The sequence below is a fragment of the Chrysemys picta genome, chromosome 4, assembly GCF_011386835.1.
Source record: "Chrysemys picta bellii isolate R12L10 chromosome 4, ASM1138683v2, whole genome shotgun sequence".
NCBI classification, from domain to species: Eukaryota; Metazoa; Chordata; order Testudines; family Emydidae; genus Chrysemys; species Chrysemys picta.
In genome coordinates this window covers 23,042,881-23,067,707 of record NC_088794.1, presented here as the reverse complement: position 1 = coordinate 23,067,707, position 24,827 = coordinate 23,042,881, and the positions used below count along the sequence as shown (strand labels likewise).

Here is a 24,827-nt window from a genome sequence, read left to right as displayed (position 1 = left end):
CCTCTGCCCCCTTTGCCCTCCCTCGGCTTGTTTCTAAGGGCAGGTCTTCACTACGGGGGGGGGGGGGGGGGGGGGGGGGGTGTCGATTTAAGATACGCAAATTCAGCTACGCGAATAGCGTAGCTGAATTCGACGTATCGCAGCCGACTTACCCCGCTGTAGGGACGGCGGCAAAATCGACCTCTGCGACTTCCCGTCGACAGCGCTTACTCCCACCTCCGCTGGTGGAGTAAGCGCGTCGATTCGGGGATCGATTGTCGCGTCCCAATGGGACGCGATAAGTCGATCCCCGAGAGGTCGATTTCTACCCACCGATTCAGGCGGGTAGTGTAGACCTAGCCTCAGTTTCCTGAACCTCTCTGCGCACCAGGCCTGTGTCTCAGGTAGGGAAGGAAACCCCTCAGCAGGTGAAACTCAGCTGGTTTCCGGGTCTCCCAGCCCACTGCAGGGCGGGGCCCCTCCCCACATCAGTGCTCCTGACACTCTAGAAGGAGGATCTGGCCAGACCCCTGCCACACTCGGCCATTGTAGGCTGGGGCGGGTTTGGCTCTATGATCCAGAGACTTCCATCCCTGATGGCAACAGAACAGGTGGGATCCTCGGGCTGATGCTGAGGGTCATCGACTCTTGAGCCGTCTGCAACTTCCAGGCCACAGATGGCACCTCTCCCGGCCTGGGCCACGTCAGGGGAGACGGGGGCCTCAGCCTATTGCCGTGCTCGACTCTGGAAAGGCCCCTAGGTACCTGCAGGGAAGTGCTGTTCTCCGAGAAGGGGGAGCTGAAGAAGGCGTTGATGGTGTCCAGCACCACGGTGAGCACGTACTTCTCCAGGGCGGGGTCCGTCAGACGCTTCTCTCGCTTCTTACACATCTGCAGGGAAGGACACACTGGGTCGTTGCACCCCGGGGGTGGGAGCACACACTGGTACAAGTGCAACACCGACATGCACGCACCCAGCAGAGCTGGGGGGACCTACGTTGCAGAGGGCATCTCAGACACCCTGCGGGGCACTCCCTACCCAGCACCTGCTCCCTGGGCTCCTAGGGGCCAGCTGTGCCCTGGAGAAGGCTCTGTACTGCTGCAGAGTGGATGTGTCAGCCTCCCAATCCTGATGGCACAGCAGGGCCAGTACGGCGTGGAGCAGCTCCTTGTTACACAGAACACGGGCGCCACGGAGCACTGTCCCTGACATGCCCATCCTGCTCCCAATGCTACAGCATGCTGGGCTCTAGCTATCTCTCCAGCTCCTTGGATGGCTCCTCTCACCATGGTACCCAGCCTGCACCGCTGCTTCTAGGTTGCTGAGAAAGCTAGTGGAGCATCCAGTGACTTTCATCTCCTGGTGTCCACCCTCCCAAGGGAGAACTGTCAGTGGGAGTCTCCACCCCATTCCCCACCCCAGGATCCACTCCAGGCCCCATCCCCCACCGTGGCCATGTCAAGGGTGAAGTTCTCGAAGAGAGTCCAGATGTGGTTGCTGGTGTAGATCTCCTTCATTTCCACCTCGGTGTCCACGTAGCAGTGGTTGACGAAGTTCACGTAGGCCATCTTCACCTGCAGGGACAGTGTGGAATGGGGGCGGGGAGGGGAATTCAGTCCCTATACGAGGCCGTGGGAGGGCAGCAAGGCAAACACAGCCCAGTGGTACAATCAGCCTCCCTGCTGCCCCCTGCTCTTTGAACGACGACTGCTCCCCGAGGGACAGAGGGGCACAAGAGGGCTTCAACTCAAAGCACTGCAGCCGAATAACCACACAACCTTGGCGGCAGGAGCTCTGAACTCCCCAGCACAAATCCCACTTTCCACCAGCCAAGAGGTGGGACAAACCACAAGTCAGACCCCCTTCCCCAGCCTGCCTCATCTCCCATATCTCCCCCTCCTTGGGTGTGTTTCTCACTCCCTCCTCTCTTGCTTTCCTCCCTCCATTTTCCTCCCCTCCTCTCTCTCCCTGCCCCACTCCCCTCTTTCTCCACTCTGTACCACTATCTCAGCATTCCTCCCCCTTCCTCATACCACTATTAGGAGACCTCAGTCCCCTGCTTCCACCTCCTCTCGTCTCCCTCCATTGCACCCATGGCTCTGAATTCCCTGCCCATCTCCCCGGCTCTATGAGTTGGTGGCCCCCAGTACCTCGGTGATGCAGTCCTCGTGCGTCACCACCCGCACAATGTCCTCCAGTGGCAGCAGGGACGTGCACTTGATCTCCGTGTAGACGTTCTTGCCCTCAGCGCAGGCAGCCAGCAGGTCCACCAAGGAGATGTGGTACATGAGGGGGCTGTTCTCCTCCACCCCTTCCCGGGCCGCTGTCATCATCTCCAGCATGGTGGCCAGCGACGCCTTGTCATTGTAGAAGACCACCACGTCGTCCCCGGCATTGGTGAGCTGTGGGGAAGGAGCAAAGGTCATGGATCCGTGGCAGAGGGGATGGAAAAGCCTTGCAAGGCAACAGCCAGCTTCCCCCCCAAACACAGCCACAAAGGGGCCACTGAGGGATTAAAGGACAGTGCATTTACAATGGAAATAGGGCATTTTCCAACACAGAGCAGAAAATCCCAACCTGTGGCACCCCCCGCTGCAGGATATTACTAAGGCAAGCAGCTTAAAAACAGTCTAGGTGTTAATGCCAGTATTCTTAAAAACTGCCACTGACTTTGGGAGCCCAACATGAGACATGTTAGGCCTGATTTTCAAAGGTGAAAATTCAGCTGCCTGACTCTGCCCCCGCAATGATGGAAATGGTGCAAGCAACAACTGTGAGCGTGGGTGTTAGCACGGTGTAGTGTGGACAGAGCTTTCTAGGGGTAAGAACAGCATCTGTTCAGGCTGGGATGAAATTATAAGGGTTCTTGCCCCGCTTTCTACTTCTCCGCCAAAGGATGGTGCTTTCAAGAGCGCAGTGCCCCCTAGCAACTAGCTGGGGCCCTGGGATCAGCACAGGCATCTACTGAGCCCCCACCCTGCTCCCCAAGACAGCCCTGCTTCTCTGACTGGGTCTGTCTATACACCTTAACCCTCCCCCTCTTCCACACCAAGGGGAGGGGGCTCTCACCTCCGTCATGATCATGTCCTGGCACTTCTTGACGTACTTGCCCTCCGCCTTGATGATGCTGTGCAGGAAGTCGAGGTACTGCACGTGGCGGCCGTGCGTGGCCAGGCAGTGGACGAAGTGCTGCAGCACCGTCTCGTTAATCTCCGAGCACAGCTGGTAGTTGTTCAGGAAGATGTGCTGCATCGTCTCGGCCTCCAGGAGCTGCGGGGGGCAAGTGACGCCTGCGTGAGGCTGCGGGGCTCGCAGAGCCCCCAAACGCCCAGGTACACTCCCAGCTCCCCCTGCCCCCCCATTTTCTCTCCTTCTTGCAGGTATGTCTCCTCCCTTCTGTGTCTCTCCCTCCTTTGTCCATGCTCTCCAAACACCCTTCCCCTCTCCTGGAGCAGTATCCTAAACACTACCCCCCTACCCACCCGCTGGGCCTTCACAGCCCTTAGCCAACCAACCCCCTGACAATCCTGCAGGGTTGGTTAGAACTTTCCTCCTCCCCTTTTCTGATGGGGGGGTGAGGGGTGCTTTGCCACCCTCTAGCAATCCCAACATTTATTTGTTGGCTTTTCCATCAGCTTTCCTAGCATCTGAGCCTCCCAGACATTAGTGACTTAGCCTCATATCACCCCTGTTAGGCAGGGATGCATCCCCAGCCCCATTTCACAGATGGGGAAACTGAGGCACAGGGCGGTGAAGTGACTTGCCCAAGTTCATACAGCAAGTGAGGGGCTGAGCCAAGAATTGAACCCAGGTTTCTAAGCTCCAGTCTAGTGCCTTTGTCGCAAGGCCACCCTTCTAAAGAGCAAGCACTATCACGTGAAATGTTAGTGAACTATCCAGGACTGGCCAGCGGGGTAGAGGGATCGGGGTGGCCTTGTTGACCTACCGGAATTGGTCTCTTCCATCTCTATTGTCTACGAATCCCCATCTATCCCCCATCCCACTCCTCTGGACCCATGTTGAGCTCTCCCAGAGGGGCCCCCTCCTCTCTTACCCCAGGGGTGAGGAACAAGTTGAGATGTTTGTGCAGAAGGGCCTGGTTTCCTTGGTTCCCAGCGCAGAATTTCTGTAGGAACTGGTGGGTGTATTTCAGAATCTCCAGCATCTTTGCATCACCCTGAGCAAAGGGGGAGCAGAGAAGAACGTGAGTTCTTAGAGAAGGAGCCTGAGGAATTCTACCCAGGAGACATCCTAAGCCATGAGAAGCACAAGGGCGCCCCTCCCAAGATGGTATTTCCTAGGGTTACATTGTGGCATATCAAAGAACAAATCAATCAGGTTCGACGACACCGAGAAGGTTTCTGCATCCACAGCTGGGTCAAGGAAGAAATCTCACCCACTGGACACTATTGTGCAGACAGGTGTATTGGACTGTGCTGAGGCAGGCTGCTGTAGATGGCTCCTCAGTCCATTCCTGTCTGTCAGAGCTGACGTTACGACATAGGACCCTGTATTACACTTAGAAGACCTCTTGAGGTCCCTTCCAGTCCTACGATTCAATGATTGGTGATTCCCGTATACAGACCTTTCCCCACAACCCACTTTGCAAGGGTGGGTAAGAGTTTTGTGTCCCCATTTTACAGACAAGGGCACTGAGGTCTGGGGAGATGAAGTGACTTGCCCAGGGTGGTGCAGTGAGTCAGTGGCCAAACTGAGAAGAGAACCCTGGAGTCCCAGCAGCCAGTCTGCTGCTCTAGCTACTAGACACGCTGCCTCCAGGCATCCAGTATGTAGGAAATCACTGGCAAACTCAGAGCAGCCTGGACTGAGCGACTGACCCCCGCTCTGAGATATTCCAGTGGCCTGAACGTGCCCTGGGGCTGCTGCCTTCGACTCCCATCCATCCCATCCCATCCCCGCCCTGCTTCCCACTCTCCCACCTTCTCGTAGGGGATCTGCAGCAGATCCAGCATCACTTTGTGGGCGTCCATGTTCTTCATGAGGCGTTGCTGCTTCTTGCGCACCTGCTCACCCACCCCGCACATTTTATTGAGCCGCTCCAGGATCTGGAGAGGGAACCCCGCCCCCAAAGCAAAAGAGAAGAGGAATGAGCATTAGAACACACACGGCAGAACACAGCCCTACACGGGCCCCAGTGAGGCCGGCTGAGATGCGTGAACGGGCCTGTCCGAGTCCTGAATTCTAGGGTCAGGACCCTGGGTGCTCTCTAGCCAAGATGCCAGCGTGACAGCCTGTCTGGGAACACAGTGCCTCAGGCTACTTGCAGATACATTCCATCCCCCAGGAGATCAAAGGCATGTTTGTTCTCCTGTCGCCTCCTCTGAGCCCGGCTTCCACAAGAGGGAGGCCAGCCTTGGTTGACTGAGTTTCCCTGGTGTGAAACCAGAGCCAGTCCACTGAGCACAGTGGCGCCATGCTGCTTTTACATCGGCGTCGCTGAGAATCCAGCCCGCGATCTCCAGGTTGCCAAATGGAAGGTGTTGCATTACGTATGAGCAGTTGAGATCTCGCTTTTCCCCCCGCAGCAACATCTGCAGCCCCAGCTGGCAGGCTGCACAGCCAGGCCCTGCCTCGCATTCATGACCCTTCAGGCAGGAACAGATTAGGATGTCACCCCACCGGCCATTATGACCCTGGCTGGGATTGTTCTGGAAGCCCTGCAAAATGTTGGGTCAAGTTTCTCCCTGGCTTACGCGCTTAAAGTCATTGGGCTGCGTGGGTGAGACAGAGGGGAGAACAGGCCCCTTTGTGTCCAACTACACAAGGGAGAGTTAATTCCATAGCGCAACTCACCAAGCAGAATAGCAAAAATTAGCACGGGGCCTCAATCAACTGAGAAACCCTCACGTCCAGCAACTTGAGTCTGGTGTCTGATTCCCAAATCTTTGTGTCCTCCTAGTGCAGAGTGAGAGCCCTGGGTGGGTCTCATTCATAAATCCTTGTGTCCTTCCTAGTACAGAGTGTGAGCCCTGGTTCTCATTCATAAATCCTTGTGTCCTTCCTAGTACAGAGTGTGAGCCCTGGGTCTCATTCATAAATCTTTGCGTCCTTCCTAGTGCAGAGTGAGAGCCCTGGGTCTCATTCCTAAATCCTTGTGTCCTTCCTAGTGCAGAGTGTGAGCCCTGGGTCTCATTCATAAATCCTTGTGTCCTTCCTAGTGCAGTGTGAGCCCTGGGTCTCATTCATAAATCCCTGTGTTCTTCCTAATGCAGAGTGACAGTCCTGTGTGTCATTCACAAATCCTCACCTCTGTCCCCTAGCACAAGTCCTGCCTTTTACTTTTATTGCACAGGGTTTGATGACTTCATAGGGCAGCCCCTGCACTAAACTTTTAAGTGTAAGCCTGAGTCGTGCATGTCTTTGCACGCAAGCTGCCAGCTCCACCCCTAACTTCTCACAAGTCCCTTATCCATGGTGCAAGACGCTGTATGTAACACCATGAAGACAACTCCAGTCCAACGTTCCCTGCTGACCCGCTGCACAGCTGGCTGGTGCTATGTGATGTTACCAGAGACAATATTAGCTGTTACTTACCCCTTTGACTATCTTGTAATTCTCGCTGCTCTTCTCTTCAGGGGTACTGACCTCCTCATCTGCAGTGTGCTACAAAGGGAAGGAAAGAGAGGAACGTCTCTCAGTACAAAAAGAGACAACCCAATAATAATGGGGGATTTCAGCTAGCCCATATTGACTGAGTACATGGCACCTCAGGATGGGACAGAATTTCTAGTCACCATTAATGACTGCTTCTTGCAGCAGCTAGTCCTGGAACCCACAAGGGGAGAGGCAATTCTTGATTTAGTCCCAAGTGGTGCACAGGATCTGGACCAAGAAGCAAATATCGCTGAACTGCTTGGTAATAATAGCGACCATAATGTAATTAAATTTAACATTTCTGTAGGGCTGTGGTTCCCAAACTTTAACACCCCGTGAACCCCTTTCACGAAAATGTCAAGTCTCGCGAGCCCCCTCCTAAAAATGAATATTTCTAGGGATTTTCTCCTTTACCTGAGTATAAATTATAAAAGTAGTGATCTGGAAATACACAATTTGTTTTTATGACATGCTTATTACACATTATTAATTATTATTTATCATGACAGTATTTTTATTACATTATGAAAACGGCAACACTCTTCCAAGATCTCACTTTCGTAGCTTGTATCACTTGGAATAAGCCTGTTATAAGACAAGGCTCCTATGTTTCATCAGGGAGTATCAGAAACAGCAGGAAGGTATTTAAGAAGCCAACTCAAAGAGTTCCTCCTACACAAACATTCAGGTCTTGAGCAGTCCAGGCAAACAACGCACGTTACAACAAAGCTTAAACTTGTTCTTCATTTTAAAAACAACACTAGTTGCCTATTTCATTTTAAAAACAGCAAAAAATATCCACCTCCCTTTCCATTTCTTATAAGGAGTCTTGAAGTTTAAATCTCCTCAGTGTGATAGATATGCTTGCTTTGATCTGCTTAGCTCTTGGAAGTCCAGCGGCTCCGGGCTGCTGGCCCCATGCTGTCCGGGATCCCTAGGGACAGCTCTGTCCGCCATTAGGGAATTTTTTCCCCCGAGAACCCCCTGTAACATTTCATGAACCCCCAGGAGTTCACGAACCCCAGTTTGGGAACCACTGCTGTAGGGGATAAAATGCTAACGAACCCCACCACAGTAGCATTTAACTTCAAAAAGGGGAACTACACAAAAATGAGGAAGCTAGTTAAACGGAAATTAAAAAGAAGAGTCACAAGAGTGAAATGCCTGCAAGCTGCATGGAAACTATTTAAAAACACCATAACAGAGGCGCAAACTAAATGTATACCTCAAATTAAAAAAACAGTAAGAGGACCAAAAACAAAATGCCACCCTGGCTGAACAACAGAGTAAAAGAGGCAGTTAGTGGCAAAAAGATATTCTTTACAAATTGGAAATCAAATCCTACTGAGGAATATAGAAAGGAGCTGGCATGTCAAGTGTAAAAATATAATTTGGCAGGCCAAAAAAAGCATTTGAAGAGCAACTAGCAAAAGACACAAAAGCTACCAGCAAGAAAATTTTTAAATACATCAGAAGCAGGAAGCCTGTCAGACAATGATGGGGCCCCTGGACGATCGAGGTGCTAAAGGAGAACTCAAGGAAGACAATGCTGTTGTGGAGAACTAAATGAATTCTTTGCATCTGAATTCATTGAAGAGGATGTGGGGGAGATTCCCACACCTGAGCCATTCTTTTTAGGTGACAAAGCTGAGGAACTGTCCCAGATTGAGGTATCCATAAAAGAGGTACTGGAACAAAATCGATAAATTAAAGAATTCCCTCACGCTAATTTTTATAAAAGGCTCCGAAGGCAAACCTGGCAATTACAGGCCAGTAAGCCTCACTTCAGTACCAGGCAAATTGATTGAAACTACAGTAAAGAACAGACACATAGATGAACACAATATGTTGGGGAAGAGTCAACTCAGCTTCTGTAAAGGAAAATCATCCCTCACCAGTCTATTAGAATTCTTTGAGGGTGTCAACAAGCACGTGGACAAGAGTGATCGAGGGTACTTGGACTTTTAGCAAATCTCTGACAAGGTTCCACACCTGCCAGTTTCCCCAGCAGCAGCTGCCTTACTGCACCGAATGCCTAACTAACACCCATCTCTGGCATGCCCGATTCATGGGGCTGAACCCAGAAGCCACTTAGAGGCAATATCCTTCAGTCACTGGCCTGAGCTGGATTTGAACCAACGAAACAGAGGTGTCTGTATCCAGCCCCTCCTCTGCAATCTGGAGAGCTGCTCAGGTTCTTACCTCTTTCTTCTCCTTCTTGGCCCCTTCCCCTGCATCCTCCCCCTTGGGGCTGCCCTTCTTGTCCACCCAGAGTTCAGATTTCTCCACCATCATGCGCAGCTTGTCGAGCTCAGACTTTATCACCTTGTAGTTCTCAACATCCTGAGCCGAGATCAGGAGCTGGACCTGCAACACGAGGAGAACCTCAGCCCCTTCTGCTCACTGAGGAACCGGTGTGCAATGAAAAAACAAGTGTGGGTGTCCATCCACCTTCTCCTCACTCAGCTCTCTGCTTCCCCCCCTTCAGTCCAGAAGGCACAGGGGTGGCTGTGGCTGAAACAGCTGATTAGAAGCTACTTTTATGGCACTATCAGGCCTGGGAGTGACTCTGTTACCCAACCCTGAGCATCCGCCTCCACCTCCCACAGTTGAGGATCTCAAGACCACTTAGACTTATATATGGAGATATACCTATCTCATAGAACTGGAAGGGACCTTGAAAGGTCATCGAGTCCAGCCCCCTGCCTTCACTAGCAAGACCAAGTACTGATTTTTGCCCCAGATCCCTAAATGGCCCTCTCAAGGATTGAACTCACAACCCTGGGTTTAGCAGGCCAATGCTCAAACCACAGGGCATGGCAAGGATCTGCAGCCTCCCTACTAAAGCAGTTTAAGGAAGGAACTGCACCAATGGGACTTCCTTAGCTGGCACAGATCTGGGCATTCCACCAAGCACCTTTTCTTGGTGCCAAACGCTGTGTACGTGCGCCAGCTAGCTGCTGGACTGATCTCACCCGCTCATTTCACACCACATTCAGATGGACTCAACCTTTGCTCACTGCCAGCCTGGCTGGATTTAGACTCACACCTAGTGTAACCTATTTACGACCCCCTCAGCCAACTGCACCCCAGGTGCGGGCCAGGACTTGCAAGAGAATCTGGGACACCTGGGCTGCCCCCCAGCAGTGTTACCTGTTTAAAGGTGTGCAGCACCTCCTGCCTCTGGCTAAAGTGTTTGAAGAGGAGCTGGAGGGAGCCGGAGACAAGCGGGGGATAGTTGTGCATTGTCAGGTGGATCAGCACACGGAGAAACATCCTCCCTCCTTCATCATCCACCTCTAACATGCTGCTCGACTTCCTGAAGCCAAGGGGAAAGACCACGACGTGAGTAACAATCAAGGACTCCCTAGGGCTTTGTGCTGGCCCTGCACTAGCCCATTCCACTCCTTATGGCTAATAAGGGGCTCCTATAGTAGCCTTTATGGTAGCCCCAGGCCACCCACGTTCTCTGCTCCCTGTGGCTTTCAGCCTCCAGCAATCCACCTCTTCATAGGAGAGCGGGACGTATCTACAGGGAATAGCAAAGGACAGATAAATTTTCCACTGGAAAGAAGGGACCGAGGCACTTACCCGACCCCAAACATGGCCTCTGCCAGCTCGCCTATTTTCTCCAGGTTCATCGCTGCGTCTGAAAGGAGAGAAAGCAAAGGGACCGTCAGCAGGGAGTTTGCCACCCTCTCTGCACCAATGGAAGGTGACAACGAATCCAGGCGAGGCAGAAACTCCTAGGGAAACAAACAGTCTCAACTCCCAATCCAGGGAGGGGAAAGGGGTTTCCTGCCCTGCTGAACTCCAAGTGGACTGGGCTATCTCTAGGTCGTCACAAGGCTGTTCATCAGTGTGGTACCTGAGCATTCACTGCGGTATCTGCAGATTCTTTACCTCCCCTGCCTTTGAGCACCTTCCTCGGTAGTTCTACGGTGAGCCACTGGCCACTTCTACATGCACACACGTCCTGCTGCTATTTCATTGGCGGGAAGGAGCATATGGGAAGTGGGGAGCGAGGTGTCACCACCTTTACCCTTGGGCTTACAGGGAAGCGCTTACAACAACAGAAGGGGAGTGGGGAGAAAATCAGCAAAAGGAAAGAGAAGCCAGGGAAGGAGGATGCAGATTTTTATTATTGAGCTGATATTAGGTACCACACCTTAGAAACACCAGAGTGAAAGTGTCCGTGTCCCTAATTTCCTTCAACCTCCATCTCCTCCAAGCAAAAGCCTCCCAAACCGCTACTGGGCCCTGGCACCAAACAATCAATAGTTCCAACCCAGCCCATTCAATGCAGCACGTGTCCCTCTCCATCTGCTAAGAGGGTTTATCAGAGCCATATAGTGCTATTCAGCGTGTTCCTGATAATGAGCCGGTATTTAACATGTCATATGTGGTACTTTAAATCTAAGCTACACTGGAGACTGGCACTGCTGGTAGAGAGCAAAAGGGATGGAGAGACAGTTACTTGTGGAGTCGAAGGCTGGAGCTGTCCCGTCGGCGCTGCTGTCCTGCATGGGGTAGACTTCTATGAACTCCTTCTTGAAGACGGAGAGCAGGTAGGAGATCCTGTAGTCCAGCCGCACGTTCAGGATGAACTGGGGAGCAGCATGGGCAGAAGGAGTGTAGAAGTGAATCCCCCACCATGGAAACCGCCCTCTTCACACTGCTGCAGCTTCCCGGCCCCCACTCCCAACCTTCCCCTCTGACCACCCCAGCCCTGCATTAACCAGAGGCCAGCGGCACCGGTCCATAGCAGAAGTCCACGGGAACCTGCAACTTCCTTATTTCATTTGTTCCCTCCCTCTGAGCTTCATGCACCAGCTTTTCCACCACCGTGGGCGCCCACCTTCAAGATCTCCAAGATCTTCAGCTTGGTCTCCATCACAACGATGTTTTCATTCTCTATGGTCCTCTCCCGGTCCGTGGGCTCAGAGGCCACCACGGTGCTGAGGTTTGGGCCACTGAAGATGGAGTGCTTCCGGCTCAGGACCATGGTGGACATCATCTGGCCAACACCCTGGATGGACTTCCGCACGTTCTTCCCTAGGGAAGCAGCCACAGTTGGCAGGAGGCTAATGTGTGAGGCCAGTTTTAATACACTGAGGGGGCTAGAGCTGGGCTTCTAAGTCCACCTTGCGGCTGGCATAGGAGCCCACCCAAACTTCCACCAAACTGGAAACCGCTTTAATTTTATTGGAGGATAAACGGGGAGGCTGATTATTCACCTGGCGTGTCCCTGCACTTCTATCTTACTATTGCTGGCAAAATTCTGAGCTCCTCCCCCACAGGGTTAGGCCTGAGAGAGGCCAAGCTCTTGCTAACCCCTGTCTCTCAGGCTTGGTCTACACTACAGAGTTAGGTCGACATAAGGCATGATGTCAGTGCCTACACTATAGCCTTGCTCCCACCAATGTAAGTGCCCTACTACACCAACATCATAACTCCATCGCCACGAGAGGCGTAGGGCTTATGTTGATGCAGTTAGGGCGACGCAGTGTCTGTGTAGACACTGCCTTCCTTACATTGGCTATTGGCTGTCATTCTTGTCAATTGCCATGAAATTGACAAGAAAGCCAGCTCCCCACTCCCCAGCGGGTCTCTGCTCCAAGCCAGGCTGCCACCCCGGCTCCCAGCTTTGGCTGCCACCCGGGCTCCTCACTAGCCGCTGGGAGCCCTGCTGCCCACCATGGTCCCGGCTTCCTGCTCCCCACTGGGAGCACGGCAGCCGACCGGACTCCAGGTGCGGATCTACCCATCGGAGGCGAGAAGCCGCGGGCGACTTCCCCCCTGCTCCCAGCTGTGAGCGCAGAGGCGAGAAGCCCCAGGTCGCTGCCCCCCCACTCCCAGATGGGAGCACTTCCAGAGACAGTCAGACCCACCAGTTTCAGTTGAGGTCATCAATGCAGGGCCGCCCAGAGGGGAGGGGGGGGGGGCAAGTGGGGCAATTTGCCCCAGGCCCCGCAGAGGCCCCCACGAGAATATAGTATTCTATAGTATTGCAACTTTTTTTTATGGAAGGGGCCCCCGAAATTTCTTTGCCCCTGGCCCCCTGAATCCTCTGGGCGGCCCTGCATCAATGAACTGAGACAATTCAGAGAAGCAGGTGCTTACAGGCCAGCCATGGAGCCTTACCCGCCATATCCTCATTGTACATGGTCTGCATCATCAGCTGAGGGTTCTGGACACAGTCTATGATACCCAGCAGAGTCCGCGTCAGGCGCAGCAGCTCACTGAAGCTGTAGAAGCCAAAGTAGATGAGGTTGTGGGCGAGACTGACGACCTGCGGGAAGGACAGAAAGACTCCAGATCTCTCCCACACCCCATGAGCAGACGAGGAATACAACCATACAGGGTAAGGACTCCCAAGATGACTGCAGTGGCAATTGGCCATTCCAAGATGGTGGCCCAGTTTGCACCAAGAATTGGCAGTTCCAAGATGGCTGCCCACAGTATGACTAGAAACTGGCCGCCAAGTTTTCACAGGGCCCCTGTACTGCAGTGAGATGTGGCCTCCTTGCCTCTTTGAGGGAATAAGGCCCATGAGGTGCTGAAATGCCCCCACTCGGGGTTGCTTCAAAGCTCTGACAAATGCCCCCTCCCCAGCAGGGCCAGCGCAGGTTTCTCACCTCAAAGGTGAGCTTGTTCTTCTCCTCGTTGGCGAAGGGCACCGCCTCGCTCACCACGTTGTTGAGATAATCCTCCACAAACTCCATAGTGCTGGCAAACTTGTTCTTCTTGTCATCCCGGGAGTCGTTCAGGTTGGAGTCGTAGCTACGAAGGGGAGGAGAGGCGCAGTGAGCCAGCAGGAGATGGGCCAAGTCTCCCTCAACGCCCCAGCCCCATAAGTGCCTCTCCCGAGGAGGAGGAGCCCCTGCCTCGCTCTCCAGAAGGGCAGCACGTTGTGCCAGATGCAGTTCTGTGCATCGGACGGACAGGCCTGGAGGGCAGCGTCCCCTCCCCACAAAAGCCCAGCCGGGCAGCAGCAGGGGCGAGTGTCCAAGTACCCTGGCCTCGAAAGAGAGAGAGGAGAGCTCAGTCTCCAAAGCTCATTGAGTCACTGGCCTTGAGGGCTGATCAGTGCCAGTTGTGCTGGTGGTTTTTTTTTTAAGGCTTTACATGCGAGAAGGCCTGGCTAAGACCTGCCAGACCCATTCCACATGTGCCTCCCCCCCCCCGCCTGCCTTCTGTATGGCCATTTGGTCAGGACTGACACAAGTTGGATCTGAGCCAGGAATCTGTGGGGTGGGGTGGTCTGGAATCCCCCTTCACACCCTCTTCCTGGTGAGAAGCACCGGTTTGCCTCACTCTTTGATGGTGATGGCGGTGGGGATCTCCGTCCACAGCCGCGCAAACTTCACGGGCATCACCAGCTCCTGGGGGTCCCGGTCCACGTGCACGTGCAGCATGAGGTGGCAGAAGGAGGCCCGGAGGTCAAAGGGTAGCATCTCATCCGCCATGCAAAGGAAGATGAGATCCACCCCCAGCTGCTTGGAGATCTCTTTGATCGCCAGGTACTGGCGGTCCAGGCACATGCGGGCAAACAGCTTCAGCTGGTACCTATTCAGGGCCGATGGGGGGTGAGAACGCAGGAGGTCAGAGAGGAAGAGACACAGAGAAGGACAAGGGGACGAGATGAAAGGAGAAGGAGAGATGGAGGAAGAGGACTGTTTATTAGATCATTTGTGAAAGCGACAAATATCATCCCTCCCCTCTGCCGCGGGAACAAGACCCCGCTTCATGCCCAGCTGGTGCCTCTTGGGTAGCTGGCGAGGGCCTCCTGGGATGAGCAAGAAAGCTTAAGAGAGGCAGCTGGGCCGGGGGGCTGCTTTTGAACAGCACAGACCGAGCTCTGGGACTGGAAACAAAGGCCCAGCTGTGCTCCCGTCGCTGAACTCCCACTGACTCCAGCAACAGAACACACAGTGGCGTAGCCAGGTTTTAAGAGCAGGGGGAGCAAACATAAAAAAGGCGCCCCCCTTGGCTCCTCCTCTGGCCACGCCCCCCTTGGCTCCTCCTCCGGCTGCTCCGCACCCCCCCCCCCCAGCTCCTCTCCCACGCCCCCCCATCTCATCCCTCCTGCCATTGTCCCTGGCCAGCCCTTCCCCTGCCCCTCTGCTGCCGGTACCCGGTGCCCGCCGGGCCGGGGCTCGCAGCTCGCCAGGCTGAGCAGCAAGCGGCCACCCGCCCGCCCGAGCCCGGCAGTGCTCCTCGCCCCAGCTCCGGCAGCCGGGCTGTTGCCGCACTGAGCCCAGCCAAACGGAGCCTTTCCCTCAAGGTGCCGAGGCGCCAGCCTCCTCCCCCCTCGCCGCTTCTCCTGCCGGCCCCCCCTATTGCCGGGCAGCACGTGCCCAGCCCAGCCCCACCGCCGCATGTGCTCCCCCCAGTCCCCCGCCGCCGCGCATGCTCCCCCCGGCCTGAGCGCTCCGGACCCAAATGGGCCCAGCAGCGCAGCCCATCCCCGCTCTCTACCTGGCTGCCTGGCGTGCTCCTCCGGACGTGCCCACCGCTGGCCCCCTGGCTCCTCCGGTCGTGCTGCCCTTCAGAGAGGAGCAGGCCCCACCCGCTGGCGCCATCTAAGGTAACCCCTAAGGGGCTGCTTTTGAAAAATGAGGGGAAGCGGCTGCTTCCCCTGCACCCCACTAGCTACGCTACTGAGAACACACCCCACAGTGGCTGGCTGAGGGGGGTGGCCACAAACATGCTCCTCTTCTGTTCCCCCTTTACCTGCACCCAGCCAGTGTCCCATGGGCACACCCCCTCAGTGGGACTCTTTTAGAGCGGGGCTGGCCTTAGCATTAGCGGGGCAGGCGGGTTGTGTCCCCCATTGCCAGACAGGGAGATGGGCCGGACGGTCATCTCCCTGGCTCATCCCAGCACCTGAGGAGGGGGATTGGGCTGGCCCAGGAGTGGCCGAGCATATGGAAACATGGAGGGGGCGGGGACGGCACTCGCAGAGCCCAGCATCGGTTCCCTTGATGCTGAGTTCCAGTCCCTGGTTAACTCCCCCTAAAAGCCCAGCTCAGCCAGGGGTGGATTTACTCCAATCCTCACGCTGTCCCTATCAGACCCCCGGGAGGGTCGGGGAGGCCGCACGGTGTTACCTGTAGTAACTCAGGATGTTCTCATCATGAGCGTTGCCCGCCCGCGCCTCCTGCGCCAGCTGCCGGATGCTTTTCTCATGGCAGTCATTGTTCTTGTCACTCCAGGTCAGCCAGACCTCCTCCTCGGAGTACTCGATGCTCAGGTATTCATGGGTCTGGGACATCTCCTTCACTGGCCTCAGCCTACAATCACACCGCCATGTTCAACAGGGGTCTTTACTCCCCATTGTATGGATGGGGAAACCAAGGCACGGCGAGGCAATGGGACTCGCCCAAAGTCACACAAGGAGTCAGCATTCCAGACTCCCCGGGCCTGTGTGCTGACGGTTTGACTACACTACCTCCCATCTCACACGGGGCAGAGGAATAACCAGCAAGGAAAGAAAACTCATTGGGTATCAACAGGCTGGGAAGATCCTCTTCTAGACTGCTGACCAGGAGCAGAACCAAGGGAGCAGAAGGCTGAGCCCAGAGAATCCACCTGTCCCAGACTGATGCTGGGAATTGTGGCGTGGGCAAGCCGAAGAAGGCCGATACTTCATACTGTGACTTAGGCACTAATTTCAGGAGGCTCCCCGTAACAATGGCCCAGATTCATCCCTCTATATGTTGGCCCCATCACTGTAGTATCTGAGAGCCTCACCATCTCTAATGGGGTAATCCTCACAACCCCGCTGTGAGGCTGGGCAGGGCTATTCTCCCCATGCTACAGAAGGGCAACTGAGGCACAGGGTAGATTAAGCGAGGTATCCAAGGTCACACAGGGAGTTGGTGGCAGAACAGGGAATTGAGCCTGGGTGAGTATCCTGGCCACTGGCCCATCCTTCCTCACTGGACAGATGGGGAATTGGGGCAGAGAGAGAGTCAATGATGTACCCAAGGAATGGAACCCAGACCTCCTGAGTCCCTGGCCAAGGCCTTAATCACTAGACCACCCTTTCTCTACCCCCTTGAAATCAATGGAGCGATGCCAATTTCCACCAGCTGAGGTGCTGGCCCTGAAGATTGATGGGTGGGGGGCTGGGTTAGCTGGCCCTGAAGTCTCATTCTCAACCCTATGAATTGACGGGGGGGCGGGTCCTGTGACTCTCCCCACTCCACTCACGCTACAGTCCCCCATGGGGGCGTTGGGAAGGGCCCAGCACTCAGGGCTGAGCGGCCCCTGGGATACTCACTCCGTTTTAATCAGGATGTCGCTGTTCTTGGGGTCCAGCACACACTTGCAGATCAGCTCCTGGGTGACGGGAATGGCGATGTGGTTGGACACACACAGGTCCGAGAGGTAATCTAAAAACCTGGGGCGAGCACAAGAGAGCCACAGCTCACTGTCAGATGGGGCGGGCTGAGGGGGTGGGGTGGGCTGGTTTGAAGGAGAAGGGCACCCCAGTGGATGCTCTGGCCTCTCTCTCAAAGCTATTGTCTTCGCATGAACCTGGACTGGGGTTGCAGACCTTATGGAGCTGTTGGCTTGACGCACAGGATAGGTCTTTGAGGCTTGGAGAGCGGATGCTCCCCACTGGTGAGAAACCCTGCTCTGGCATTCACACCCAGGAGGGTCCTCTTGCGTGAGCACCAGGCTCAGCCGAATCTCGCCTTCAGCGCCTGCCCTTTGTCCGAGTCTCCACCTCCCCAGGCCTCACGACTCTGCTCCCATTCGGCGCAGTGCTGCTTTTACTTCGCCAAGATCTGCAGCATCCAATGTCCCATCCCCTGACAGCATAAGCCACCCAGCAGGGCACTGCCAGCCGCTGCAATCCCCCCGGGAGATATCTGCTCTCCTACATCACGAACACCCTGGAAGGTGCTTCCACCCCTCTGATACCCCCGGCCTCTGGAGTTCTGCCCCCGCAGGGCTCTGCTAGCCTCTCCGATCCCTCCAGTCCTGGAGAGCCAACCTCTCCTAGCATAGGTCACTTTGCAAGGCCTGCTACTCCCTCCACTACCCCAGCCTCTGGATTCCTCCTGTTTCCTGCATAACTCCCTCTCCAGGGCACTGCTAGTCCCTACGATCCAAACGCCAAACATACCACCCCCTTCACAAGCACAGTCTCTCTGCTGGCCAGCAACCTTTACGGCTGCAATAGAGCAACATTCAGCTGGTTGGACACTACAGTCTTCAAACACCAGCGCACACGGGGAGGGAGAAATTGAACAGAAAAAAAGAGGTTCCCCAAACGTCCGTACAGGGGTCCATCGCTCAGTGCACACAGACGGCGACACAGCGGCCAGATTGCACGGCACACACCTGGGTTCCCGGTTCTTGCGCACCAGGCTGACGAAGGTCTCCACCTCGGTCTTGGTAATGTGCTTCTCCAGCAGCTTGCGGTTGTTGTGCAGGAGGGCGGTGATGGTGTCCTCTGCCAGGATGTCATAGCCGATCTGGGACTGCATCATGCCGAACTGCTTGGCGATATGTTCCTGGAGGGGAGAGGCACAGATCAGCTGGGGGGAGGGGCAGAGCAGCTGGCAGGGGACAGGGAGGGCCAGGACTAGCACTGGGTGCCAATGGTGACCCAAAAATACACCCCCACCATGAGCGACAAGTAGGGTGAGCAACATCTGGGATCGGTGCTCTGACACCAACTGGGGTGCCCATCCAATGCAGAGACCCAGCGCCCGCAGATAACGCAGACCCAGCCTCTGGGGAAGGCATCCAGGTTCCCCACTGGCTGATTATGGTTGGGTGTGTGCTGGCAGTGGGCGCGGGTCCCATCCTCCATCCAGGTCCGACTGCTGCCCCCTCCTCTCAGACCTCCGTGAGCCATTTCCTCAGAGCACACTCTGCTTCCAGCACCTATCTCCTTCAAGGGCTTCACCCCATAGGCCCTGCTCGCTGTCTGGCCAGCTGTGGAGAGAAGGATCCCCGCCCAGGGGTTCTCCATCACAGTCAGTGTTAAATGGTGGCCAAGAGGAAGATCCAAGCTCCAGAGAGAGAGGGGACAAGGTTCCTGCCTGCCTTGGGGACAGCAGAGCTGGCATGTGGTGGGGAGGCCAGGGGCCTGGAAACTCTGTCACTTCATGGCCCAAGTAGCTGACAGCTCCAGTGGGAAGACAGGGAATTATCCATATGGGTGATTCTGCTAGAGCAGCAGGAGTGCACGGGAGTCCTAAAGCCCACAGCTTGCTAGCCAAATCAGCAACCCGTGCGAGTGGGTTCCCGGAGAGCAGATGGAGATGGCTTACTCCCTTTTTGTGATATGGACGTACAGCGCCTAGCACAATGGTGCCACGATCTCCGATTAGGGCCTCAAGGTGCTACCGCAATACAGATGACAATGTACCATGTGGAGCCAGGAGCTGCAGCCAGGACGACCCGGCCACTCTGCCACATGGACCCACCTGGTTCTTGCGATAGTCCTCCTGGGAGTGCCGCAGCACCCGGTAGCAGAGGCGGAACATGTACTGATAGGGAGCGTTCTTCTGATCCGACAGCTCCTCCAGCCGCACCAGGGGGCCTTCCCCTCCTTTTTCCTTGAATGGAGCTTTCAGGATCCCGAAGATCTAATCGAACACAAAAGGGGGAAGCCGAAGGGAGTCAGATTCCAAGCTGCCCCCCGCAGAGTCCTTCTCTGCTTTCAGAGCTGCAGCTCAGGCCTCTCCATTTAGTACACTTAAGGCAGCAAGATCAAGTGCCCAACATAGGTCTTGAACCCATAACCCTGAGATTAAGAGATTAAGCTCTACCAACTGAGCTAGTCAGGCTGTCACAGACATTTCTACTGTGAGATAAGGGAGTTCCTGCAGGCAGAGCCTGGTTAAACCCACCCTGCTGCAAACTCCAGGCTGGAGAAGACCCCTTCCCATGGTAGTTCAAGGGATGCAGTGGGTCCCCTCTGGAGACCTCGACTCTGATCACAAGCAGAATGAGTTGGACCATCTAAGGCCTGCGTGGAGATTTTGTGACATCAAAAAAAGCACCCTACATCTCATTGGGCTCCAAAGGAACCCAAGGCTGGAATAAGAGTGGGTCCGGCAGGTCAAGTTTGATGAGTGTCAGCAGAGCTGCGTGTGGGGCACAAGACTGATAGCCGTGGGGAGCTGCAGGTCAGGACTGATTGGCATCCGTGATGGAAGAGGGCAGCTTGCATGACACCAGCACCAAGTGTACCCGCCCTCTGGCCAATTTCTAAGAGCACCTTATTTTAATGATCTTTCCATTGACCAAATTTGCCCCCCAACCCCAACTATGAATAACTTCTAACAATAACTATGTAAAAATGCCCCTGAAGAATACAAGCTGGCTGCACAGACACACAGTCTGCAATTCTCCAGTCTCTCTCTGACCAGCCCATCCCCAAATTCCCGTTCCCCAGGGCATGTTTTCCCCACAGCTCCATGAGGGTTCAGTGGCTGAATCGTTTTGGTTCAAACCCAAATCCACATCCCTACGTGTCCCTCCTCTCCCATCTTGCTCACCTGTTTCAGGATGTTCTGCTCCCGCATGAGTTTCTGCCTCTCTCGGTTGGGTTTGGTCACCATGATGTCCAACACATTCTGCCCATTGTTGGGAACGTCGCTGACGAAAAACACCAGGTCCTCCAGCAGCTGGATCACAAACCTGCAAAGCGGGCAGCATGCAACATCATTATCGGCAGCGGGTGCATCCACGCCACCTGGGACCTCAGCAATGGGAGGGTTAATAACCAGAGAGCAGCCTAGAACCGCTCTTAATCTCCAAACTAACCCCCAATTGTTGGGTGGTTCATACAAAACAAATGAGACCCAAGTTGGGTTTTGAGGAACTTACGCAGTATATAGAACATGTATTGGGCCTCTGTGCAGGAGAGAATGTAACCCCCATAATGTCCATGGAGAAGTTATTCCCTGACCTCTTAGAGCTTGATTTATGCCCTGAAGCAGGAGGGTTTAGACCCCTTATAATTGTGTAGAACCAGAAAAAGAATTAGATAAGTTCATAGAGGATAGATCCATCAATGGCTATTAGCCAAGATGGTCAGGGATGCAACCCCATGCTCTGGGTGTCCTTAGCCTCTGACTGCCAGAGGCTGGGAGTGGATGACTGCCTGTTCTGTTCATTCCCTCTGAAACACCTGGTGTTGGTCACTGTCAGAAGATGGGATACTGGGTTAGATGGACCATTGGTCTGACCCAGTATGGCCGTTCTTATGTTCTCATGTGTATTCAAACTAAAGTACATAAAGAATTTGGCTTGGACAGCAGGACCAATATCCTCCCCCTTGTGAATAGTCATGAGTAGTCAGGACCCTGGTTCTCTTCCACAAGACATAGCCCTTCAGCCAAGTTTCTGGCGCCCCGTAGTCCAAGGGGCTCAGCTTGTCTCCTGGCGGAGGGGTGGCAAAGGGGAAGTGGCTCAGTCTGTCTGCATCACTGTATCGCTGTGTTTTGCTTAGGAAATGCCAAGAACCCACCCACCTATAAATAACACCGCGCTATCACGGGGCCATCTCCCAGCTCCTAATTTATTTCTCTTGTTGCAAAGGAGGGGCTGGCACAGGCCCGACACAATCTGATTTCCTTGCTGTGCCCCGGGGGAGGAGCAGGCTTGTAATCAGGCCACTGGCAGGGAAGCTCTAGGCTGAGAGCCATGGTATGCCATGAGTAACAGAGATATGGCCCGGCCCACGGACCCTGCCACCACCCGGCACCGGAGGGCAGGCTGCATTCTAGCAGCACTCTGCTAGTAGAATTGCATGCTTCATTGCTTATTGTAGGCTGGATATCCAGCTAGGCCCCACCCCCACCCCCACCCCGCACCACTTCCCTTCTGCATCCCAAGTGACCACTTGGTCAGGGGGGAAAGGCCTGGCCACAGTAGGGGTGACGGGACCAGCTGAGGGCGAGAGGCCTGGCGGGGGGGCTGGCCAGTATTGGGGGCTGAGATGCCTTGCTGGGGGTGATCTCAATTGGAATGGAGACTAGGGAGCCTCCCTGGAGGACCCAGCTAACTAGCTTGGAGAGGCAAGAGGCTTCCAGCAGCATCATTACCACCAAAGTCAGGCCCCCAGAGTGTCCATTTGGTACTGCAGGCAGAGGAAGATCTCTGGCACCCTAACTCTACGCTCACTGCCTCACCCCTGCACCAGAGTGACTCTGCTCCCCTCCCACAGACATCTGGGAGGCGATGTGACCAAACAGTGATCTGAGTGAAAATCAGGCTTTCCTGGGTTTCACCAAAATCCACAGGGCTCAGCACACTGGAGCCTCTGATGCTCCCTGAGACTCATCGGATGCAATGTTCAAAAGTCACCACGTTACAGACAGACAGAGGTGCCTTTGAGTTGAGCATGGGCCTGGCTTTGCTTGGCCAATGGTCAGAAGCACGGCTGGGTTTGTTACCTGCGGTCGTTCTGGCTGATGAAGCCCTCATTCATCTTCTCCACCACGTTGGCCAGCATGTAGCTGGCATCGTTGGCAAAATCCAGGTCCCGGATTTCTGACACTGGCACAGAGACAATGGCAAAAGCTTCTTTGTCCTCCTTGGTGGGGCAAGTGCCAAGCTGAAAGAGAGAACCCAGTGTCACCCCTTACCACAACCCGCTTCAGCTCCAGTGAGAGCATCTGCTGCAGGGTCAGATACACACGGGCACCTTCTCAACACTTTACCCACTACAACGCTGGGCTCCGGGTATACCCCCCCACACACACACACTGCTATCTACCACCACCACAGCACCTTTACTCCATCCATGGTGGGATGAATGACCCACCCTACCCCCTCCCTACCGCATGGCTACTATCAGCTATTGCATTGGACAGCTAAGTTGGGTTCTAGGTTGCTTTGGTTGGGTTCTAGGTTGCTTTGGTCCTCCTGATGATGATCAAGAGCCCACAGGGACATGAACTCTGAATTCTAAGAGCTCATAAGACCCTGCAGCCAAGCTGTGACCAAGCGTGGGACGTACCATGAGACGAATGGGTCTCTCTTCATCGATGTCAATGGGCACGTCAGTGCTCTGGATCCAAGTGTTCGTACAGAGGTGGCGCAGCCTCACGTAGGAGTTCCTGAAATCGGTACAATGAAGGTTCTGTTCCTATCGCGCTTTCCATCCAGAAAGGCGCAGAAGCACTTTCCAGATGCGCAGATGGGAATCACGTCAAACTTCCCTGTGCTGAAATGCAGCCACCTCTGGGGTGGGACACGACAGTCATTCTGCACCAGCAAGCCTACAGAACACGATTTGGGGCAGGAGAGAAACAAAGCAATTCCTGCAGGGGAATTAGGGGAGTCGACACAGTCACCAAGCGGGAATTGGGCCAGGACCCCATGGTGGTGCTACTGCTTTTCCAACACACAGCAGCTCCAGCCACGCAGCCCCCACCGGTGAGCTGGCTCAGCGAGAACAGGGCCACTTACACTTTCCCTTAGAGGTCCCCCAGGCAAGAGTGGACCAGGTTTCAGTGCTAGGCTTTCAGGTTGTCTGACGGCTACTCCATGCTCCCTTCCTTGACCCCAAATCTTCCCCCCTTCTGAAGCAGCCCAGCCTCCATGAGACTGCGCCCAACTGGCGAACTAGCTCTGAATTCCCACCAGGCCATGAAGCTGACTGAATCGGTGAGGTTTCATAATGGATCCGGGCATCCCCGCGTACCGAGGGACGAAGGAATCCGTCTTCTGCAGCGTGGTGGGGTCCAACTCAAAGAGGGAGGCGATGTCATTCCCGTGGGGCACGGCCACCAGCCGGTATTTGATCTTCTCTCCCGTTTTCCTCCGGCTGGAGCGAATGGTCCCGCCCTGCACCAAGGGAAGTAGCTGTTGAGCGTGGTACCAAGCGGTTGGACGTGGTACCAAGGTCCCCCACGCACACGTGCTCTAGGGGGAAGGCGGGTCAGGCTTGAGACACAGCAGAAGCTTCCAAGAAACTGGGCTGGGGCCTTGCAGCACGAAAACAGTCACACACACACACATGAGGAGAGGATTGGCCAAATCCACCTCTATGGCTTCCCAAAGGCACTTGGTAAATGGGGTAAAAGAACCCTTCTGCCACAGGGCTAGGAAGTCATCTCTCTTCTACCACCACCTCATCTGCACGCCCTTCCAGCACACTCTGAGCTGTGCGAAACATAGGCGCCGACTTCCCCTCTGCCCGGTGGGTGCTCGACCCCACTCCGCTCCTGGCCCCACCCCTGCACTGCCCTCGTCCTGCCCCCATTCCACCCCTTCCCCAAAGTTCCCCCCTTCCCGCCCCCATTCCACCCCCTTCCCCCAAGTCCCCGCCCATTCTCCACCTCCTCCCTGAGCGTGCCGCGTCCCCGCTCCTCCCCCTCCCTTCCGGAAAGTCCTAAGCGTCGCCAAACAGCTGTTAGGCAGTGGGGGAGGGGGACAGGAAGTGCTGGGAGGGAGGGGGAGGAGCGGGGATGCGGCGCACTCGGGATGGGGAGGAGGCAAGGCAGGGGCGGAGGGAGCTTGGCTGCCGGTGGGTGCAGAGCACCCGCTAATTTTTCCCCATGGGTGTTACAGCCCCGGAGCACCCAAGGAGTCGGCGCCTATGGTGCGAACCCTCCAGGCAGTTAGATTCCAACCAGATGTAATAACACCTGCAGGGGGTGCACTCGGGACACTTGGCCAGTGTGCTACACGGAGATGTCTCATGGAGCAGGTACGTTGAGCAAGGCACCCTTCCAACACTGCCATGAGCACCACACCCACCAGAGCACAATGCCCCTCCAGTGTCACCCTGAGTACCAGGTGCTGCTGTTCCCCGGAATCTAACTGCACCTGCTCCATCCCTAGCTGGGCCAATGGCCCGTTCGGTTACGGTGCGGATTCCCTCTCAGTGGATGAGCATGAAAATTACTTCCAGGCCCGGAGAGCAGCAGCAGCTCAGCCACTGGCCAAGCAGAACACAGCTCAGAGCTCACCGTGGGTGCAGACTTGGGATCGGCGGCATCTCCTTTGTAACTTGGGTTTTCCTTAAAAGTGAATGAAATATTAAATAAATAACTATATAAACACGAAAGTTGGGCCGTTGACTCTGACCCTTTCAAATTCCAAGCAGCAGGGTTTGTCACCTGCTCTTTCTTCCACTGACTTCAACGGAGACATGCCAGATAAATCTCTCTTGGATGTCTTGCTCTTAAATATAGGTTCTAGCCTTCGCCGCACCATGTGGCCCTGAGGCAGGAACGTGTGGACGAAA

At 55.0% G+C, this 24,827-nt stretch overlaps 1 protein-coding gene across 4 annotated transcripts in view; it reads right to left on the bottom strand.

The window, feature by feature from the left end:
• ITPR3 (inositol 1,4,5-trisphosphate receptor type 3) overlaps positions 1 to 24,827 on the bottom strand; it is a 108,637-nt gene that overhangs the window by 24,526 nt on the left and 59,284 nt on the right. For all 4 annotated transcript variants that reach the window (XM_065591656.1, XM_065591655.1, XM_065591657.1 and 1 more), the window contains exons 10-33: positions 24,550 to 24,600; positions 23,280 to 23,422; positions 22,593 to 22,692; positions 22,027 to 22,187; positions 20,125 to 20,266; positions 19,048 to 19,209; positions 17,954 to 18,126; positions 16,884 to 17,003; positions 15,709 to 15,891; positions 13,913 to 14,164; positions 13,234 to 13,378; positions 12,740 to 12,887; positions 11,454 to 11,650; positions 11,073 to 11,202; positions 10,187 to 10,244; positions 9,749 to 9,914; positions 8,798 to 8,962; positions 6,536 to 6,604; positions 4,921 to 5,046; positions 4,035 to 4,157; positions 3,050 to 3,250; positions 2,131 to 2,382; positions 1,429 to 1,554; positions 745 to 870 (exon numbers count right to left, since the gene is read on the bottom strand). In XM_065591656.1, the coding sequence (XP_065447728.1) occupies positions 745 to 870; positions 1,429 to 1,554; positions 2,131 to 2,382; positions 3,050 to 3,250; positions 4,035 to 4,157; positions 4,921 to 5,046; positions 6,536 to 6,604; positions 8,798 to 8,962; positions 9,749 to 9,914; positions 10,187 to 10,244; positions 11,073 to 11,202; positions 11,454 to 11,650; positions 12,740 to 12,887; positions 13,234 to 13,378; positions 13,913 to 14,164; positions 15,709 to 15,891; positions 16,884 to 17,003; positions 17,954 to 18,126; positions 19,048 to 19,209; positions 20,125 to 20,266; positions 22,027 to 22,187; positions 22,593 to 22,692; positions 23,280 to 23,422; positions 24,550 to 24,600 (3,519 nt within the window). The remainder of the gene's footprint in view (positions 1 to 744; positions 871 to 1,428; positions 1,555 to 2,130; positions 2,383 to 3,049; positions 3,251 to 4,034; positions 4,158 to 4,920; positions 5,047 to 6,535; positions 6,605 to 8,797; positions 8,963 to 9,748; positions 9,915 to 10,186; positions 10,245 to 11,072; positions 11,203 to 11,453; positions 11,651 to 12,739; positions 12,888 to 13,233; positions 13,379 to 13,912; positions 14,165 to 15,708; positions 15,892 to 16,883; positions 17,004 to 17,953; positions 18,127 to 19,047; positions 19,210 to 20,124; positions 20,267 to 22,026; positions 22,188 to 22,592; positions 22,693 to 23,279; positions 23,423 to 24,549; positions 24,601 to 24,827) is intronic.